General features: G+C 35.2%; 1 protein-coding gene across 2 annotated transcripts in view; it reads left to right on the forward strand.

Annotated features, from left to right (window-relative positions):
* The first annotated feature begins 382 nt into the window (after positions 1–382).
* The window catches only part of LOC106477133 (cyclin-D-binding Myb-like transcription factor 1), a 9,574-nt gene continuing 3,449 nt past the window's right edge, over positions 383–6,507 (forward strand). Inside the window, exons 1-4 of one of the 2 annotated variants that reach the window (XM_022380807.1) lie at positions 383–532; positions 1,089–1,141; positions 2,844–2,961; positions 6,372–6,448. In XM_022380807.1, coding sequence (XP_022236515.1) covers positions 409–532; positions 1,089–1,141; positions 2,844–2,961; positions 6,372–6,448 — 372 coding nt within the window. In that variant the 5' untranslated portion in view covers positions 383–408. The remainder of the gene's footprint in view (positions 533–1,088; positions 1,142–2,843; positions 2,962–6,371; positions 6,449–6,507) is intronic. The other variant, XM_022380808.1, reaches the window with a different exon arrangement.

The raw sequence follows: 6,507 nt of genomic DNA on the forward strand, positions 1-6,507 counted from the left end.
ATGTATAGTGTAATGTACCAGGTGTTTGAATAAGAACATGTATAGTGTAATGTACCAGGTGTTTGAATAAGAACATGTATAGTGTAATGTACCAGGTGTTTGAATAAGAACATGTATAGTATAATGTACCAGGTGTTTGAATAAGAACATGTATAGTATAATGTATTAGGTATTTGAATAAGAACATGTATAGTATAATGTATTAGGTGTTTGAATAAGAACATGTATAGTATAATGTATTAGGTATTTGAATAAGAACATGTACAGTATAATGTATTAGGTGTTTGAATAAGAACATGTATAGTATAATGTATTAGGTGTTTGAATTTATCACATGATATTATTTTTTAAACTACTAACTTGAGACTGTTGAAATTGGTCATTAATATCTTCAATGTTTCAGGGGGTATGCCTGCTCATGGAATGTTCAAATTAGATTCTGATCAGGAAATTTCCGTGTCATGTGAAGAACCTTCGCCCAAGCGACTGTGTTTAGATACAGATGGACAAACTTACATACTAACCATCCCTGGTAAAAATATATACATTTTGATGTTAGTTTGAAATTCTTCATTTATATTTGTTCTAGGACTTTTTCTCATTATTGTGTATATATGTTTTTATTTTAAAGTTTTAGTGATTTGTTACATTTTGATCATTGTAGGTTTCAGTTTTATTATGACATTACATACTTCAAGTCAGTTTTGTGTGTGAAATTGGTTTTTTCATACATAAGTAATTTGTTAGTTTGAACTGTATAGTTAGCTTATGTTTAATCAAAAGTTCTTACATTGAACTGTATAGTTAGCTTATGTTTAATCAAAAGTTCTTACATTGAACTGTATAGTTAGCTTATGTTTAATCAAAAGTTCTTACATTGAACTGTATAGTTAGCTTATGTTTAATCAAAAGTTCTTACATTGAACTGTATAGTTAGCTTATGTTTACTCAAAAGCTCTTACGTTGAACTGTATAGTTAGCTTATGTTTAATCAAAAGTTCTTACATTGAACTGTTTGTTTTAAGTATGCTCCATGTACATGTTTTTTTTTTGTAAAAGTTTGAAACTGCAGTTTTTTCCTTCACCAGATGGTACTGAAACTCTTGCCAGTGCACAGTCTGGTCTTCTAGCAGCATCACAGGTAAGGTTTTTGTTTTATCATGATCACTCTTGTCCAGCACTTACCAAAAGTGACAGAGAATTGTAATTTTGGTTGAAATATTTCAGTGAAATAATAGCTTGTGGTAAATACTTGAACAAGCTTTCCAATGTGATGGAAGACCAGTTAATTTTGTCATCTAAAATAAAAGTTAAATTGAAAAACAACAAAATTTACAAAGCTTAAGATTTTGTGAAAATATTATACCTTTACACACAATGTGTTTTATCTTATTCTGAACCGACAAAGAATTTATAACCATGTTTATAAGATGTATGGTGACGTATGTCAAGCCTGTAAAATATCTTCATTATAGTGGACGGATTTTTAATATCAACCATTATCAGCTTCTAGTAGATTTGATGCGTCAACTTTAAAATGAAGAAGTTATTTTCAAGATCTTTCTTGCATGTGTAAGATGTTCTTTATAGTTATGTGAAGCTTACAAGAAAAATTACTTTCAAATTATGGTTTCCATTAGATATTGATATATAGAGTTTGGCCCAAAAGTAACAGGATTTTATAATGTGTATTGAAAAATTATTTTCTCATAGCATCATGATCCTTATGTACTGTATCTAAGTTGTAAATGTACAGGAAGCTCCTGAAATGAGAACGATGTGTAATGATCGTACTGTATCTAAGTTGTAAATGTACAGGAAGTTCCTGAAATGAGAACAATGTGTAATGATTGTACTGTATCTAAGTTGTAAATGTACAGGAAGTTCCTGAAATGAGAACGATGTGTAATGATAGTACTGTATGTATTTGGTAAATAGACAGGAAGTGATTGAGATGTCCTCTAATGAAAACAATGTGTAATGATTGTACTGTATCTAAGTGGTGATGTCCTCTAATGAAAACGATGTGTATTGATCGTACTGTAACTAAATGGTAAATGTACAGGAAGTGATTGAGATGTCCTCTAATGAAAACAATATGTAATTATTGTACTGTATGTATATGGTAAATGGACAGGGATTGTCTGAGATGTCCTCTAATGAAAATGATGTGTAATGATAGTACTGTATGTATATGATAAATAGACAGGAAGTGTCTGAGATGTCCTCTAATGAAAACGATGTGTAATGATCGTACTGTACCTAAGTGGTAAATGTACAGGAAGTTCCTGAAATGAGAACAATGTGTAATGATCCTACTGTACCTAAGTTGTAAATGTACAGGAAGTGTCTGAGATGTCCTCTAATGAAAACGATATGTAATTATTGTACTGTAACTAAATGGTAAATGGACAGGAAGTGTCTGAGATGTCCTCTAATGAAAACTATGTGTAATGATCGTACTGTATGTATATGGTAAATGGACAGGAAGTGTCTGAGATGTCCTTTAATGAAAACGATATGTAATGATAGTACTGTATGTATTTGGTAAATAGACAGGAAGTGTCTGAGATGTCCTCTAATGAAAACGATATGTAATTATTGTACTGTATGTATTTGGTAAATGGACAGGAAGTGTCTGAGATGTCCTCTAATGAAAACGATATGTAATTATTGTACTGTATGTATATGGTAAATGGACAGGAAGTGTCTGAGATGTCCTCTAATGAAAACAATGTGTAATTATTGTACTGTATGTATATGGTAAATGGACAGGAAGTGTCTGAGATGTCCTCTAATGAAAACGATGTGTAATGATCATGATCCTTGTTTACTATGTATAGGTTGTAAATGGACAAGGATTGTCTGATATGTCCTCTAATGAAAATGATGTTAATCAAGCCTGGTTCACCAGCAGACAGGACAAAACTAGTCTTCAAAGTAAAGGTAGATATAATTCAAGTAAGAATACCATTTTTATACTAGGCATCTCGTGTTTGGAGTTATTGGTTAACAGTTTAAAAATAAGTGTTCATTAAATAATAGCATTGTAAAGATGTCAACTGAAGAATATTGATTAAGTAAGTTCTTCAATATCATTAAGTGAAGTTTTCTTAGTGAGTTGGGTTTTAGTGACCAAATGGCTATTAGGGATAATTTGTTCATAAAAGCTTGTAGACTGTATAGAACCTTGTGTACTTTATCGTAGGTTGGATGCTGTAGCAAAGGTTTTATTAAAACGTGTACACTGTAGAGAATGAAGCTTGTTTGAATACATAAAACTTAATGCAGTCCATGAAAAAGGATTTCTATCCGAATAGTTTGACGATATAGGCTTAGCCTACCTTAATCACTAACACACTATCAAATTTTACGATGTGTGTGTGATAAGTGTTATTCTTGCAGCAATCCATATTCCTTGACTGTTGTTTACAGTTATTCTGAATATTCATAATCACATCTGGTTATGAACTTGCAACAAAGTATTGATGATCACTGACTAATTATGGAACCTGTGTACAAAAATATATAACCATAAAAGTACACTCCTTGAGTAGTTGTATGTACCAAAAGTTCCTTGTTTTCTGAATTGTTTAATGGTGTTCTTTTAGGAAGAAATCTGAAAATATTACACTTATTTTAAATGTAATTAACATTTGAAGTGTTATCTTTTTTACCTTCATTTTCTTGATTTCAGTTCGAGCTTATAATACAAACTATCTTTTCTTATATTTATTTGATTTCTTCTCGTACTCAAACTACGAGTTTTTTAGGCATGTGTTCCCGTATGTTTTCTACTACGTCCTGAGAGCTTTCACACGCAGAATATACTTGTTGGTCTTCATATGGACATTTAGCAGCTCTCTGTCTCTTGGTTCTTTTGTGTGTTCCCTTCAGTATAGCATGGTTCTGTCTCTTGGTTCTTTTGTGTGTTCCCTTCAGTATAGCATGGTTCTGTCTCTTGGTTCTTTTGTGTGTGTTCCTTCAGTATAGCATGGTTCTGTCTCTTGGTTCTTTTGTGTGTTCCCTTCAGTATAGCATGGTTCTGTCTCATGGTTCTTTTGTGTGTTTCCTTCAGTATAGCATGGGGGGGGGTTCTTGATACCCTCACCAGTTGCACTGCTCTAGTGTGTGTGGGGGTGGGTGGGTGTAGTTCTTGATACCCTCACCAGTTGCACTGCTCTAGTGTGTGTGGGGGTGTGTGGGTGTAGTTCTTGATACCCTCACCAGTTGCACTGCTCTAGTGTGTGTGGGTGTAGTTCTTGATACCCTCACCAGTTGCACTGTGCTAGTGTGTGGGGGTGGGTGGGTGTAGTTCTTGATACCCTCACCAGTTGCACTACTCTAGTGTGTGTAGGGGTGGGTGGGTGTAGTTCTTGATACCCTCACCAGTTGCACTACTCTAGTGTGTGTGTGGGTGGGTGGGTGTAGTTCTTGATACCCTCACCAGTTGCACTGCTCTAGTGTGTGTGGGTGGGTGTAGTTCTTTATACCCTCACCAGTTGCACTGCTCTATCTCCTGCAGAACAATCTTTCCACATGAGTACCCTTTAGCACAATGGATCTACCACCATCTTTTGTTAAAGTTGTCTGGACATCCTGTTTACATCAGTTGACAGGGGGGGTATTTGATCTCTGGACCTCTGCTTTCTTGTTCTTTTAGCTCACAACAACAGTTTCCTGTTGTTGGCATTCCATGTTCTGTAAACTTTGAATTTTGTGGCACCAAGACCAAATCCTTCCAACAGAATGTTTTTTACATCTGATGTTTCTGTGGATTTATCCCTACTTTGTAGTCCTTTTATCAATGCATTTGCATCAAGCTTTCCCTATTTTGGTCACCAGTTCCAGACTTCATGGCCTTGCCAGCATTCCCTCTGAGCCTCGATTGATCCACCCTATTTGTATTTGTGTATCCTTCTCTTCAACTTCTTCTCGGGATGCTGTCTTTAATTTCTAGCACCACTTATCTCTTAGAGATCCTGGGGACTCTTTTTTTTCCTATGTCTTAGAGGTAACATCAGCTCTTTTTTCCCCCAGTACCAAGCTGCTGGAAATTTGGATATGGAGAGCTCCCCTTTGGATTGGTGTAATCCCACTGACATGTAAACAAGTAGATGCACCTCTTGATTGGAAGTAAAGTAGGGTTCCTGGAAGTCTAGTACAAGACTCTCTCTCTGTTCTAAGATTTGGACTATTCTCACTAATTGTGACTGGCCAAATTGGTATTGCTTTCTCTGAACTGGACTATTCTCACTAATTGTGACTGGCCAAATGGGTATTGCTTTCTCTGAACTGGACTATTCTCGCTAATTGTGACTGGCCAAATGGGTATTGCTTTTTCTGAACTGGACTATTCTCGCTAATTGTGACTGGCCAAATAGGTATTGCTTTCTCTGAACTGGACTATTCTCGCTAATTTTGACTGGCTGAATGGGTATTGCTTTCTCTGAACTGGACTATTCTTGCTAATTGTGACTGGCCAAATGGGTATTGCTACGAGTACATGGTCTGCTGACTCTCTGAGATACACAGGCAAGTTCCACCCCATATAGGATGTTTCTTCGACCGTATTGGTGAAGGTGTTCCCAGCTTTTGCTAAAAGTGGTCTCCAACAAAATGATGCTCCCACTGATTCCCCTCCCCTCCCTGAGTGGGTGATGCACTCCGTTAATTTTTTTCTTTTCTGTCACTATATTCTCAGAAAGTAGCTTGTCATTTTACTTTTCTTTATCCACATCAATGTCTCCACCATTTCTCAATGTGGGATTCTATTCTGTAAAGAGGTGAGTGTTTATAAAGTTAAATTTTCTTACATGTTCAGATACACCCACCTCTCCACAGAATCACCCATCCTTCTTCTCCTTTTATGATGTCTTTTTTTGTTTTGTCAAGAAATGAATTTTTGGTATGCACTAACTACTCGAGGGGATTACTTTCATATTACTGGAGAGCTATAGTCTAATGCAGATAGCATTGTCAACGGGTGTAATGAACTTTGTTAGGGTTAAAAATAGGAGTTTGTTTGGTGCATATATAAAAACTTTTTGGCATTGATGTGAAGTGTTAGCTATAGAATGCTGTAAGTATCTATCTGAAACACATTTTAAGGTAACAAAAATGTTAACTTTCATAATCTTGTTATATGTATTTTTTTGTATAAAACAGCACCCTCTTTAAATGAAATATAAGCAACTGCTATGTTGTTTCTGTTGTCTTCATTGACCAGAAAATTGTTATGGAAGGTTTTATGTTTTCCATAATTTCAGTTCAGTGCTACTTGAATACTAACTCTGATACTATGGTTATTTGTAATCATCATCTGTGGCCTTGATCTTTAAGTTGTAAAAATGAGTGATTTGTTGTAACAGGTCACATATGGAAACAAGGAATGTGGTCAAAGGATGAGGTGGAGATTCTAGAAAGTAATATTAGACACTATTGTGAAGTGAGTACTTTGATTTGTTGCTAGTAGAAAGTAATATTAGACACTATTGTGAAGTGAGT

The sequence above is a fragment of the Limulus polyphemus genome, unplaced genomic scaffold (genome assembly GCF_000517525.1).
Source record: "Limulus polyphemus unplaced genomic scaffold, Limulus_polyphemus-2.1.2 Scaffold12954, whole genome shotgun sequence".
Taxonomy (NCBI): domain Eukaryota; kingdom Metazoa; phylum Arthropoda; class Merostomata; order Xiphosura; family Limulidae; genus Limulus; species Limulus polyphemus.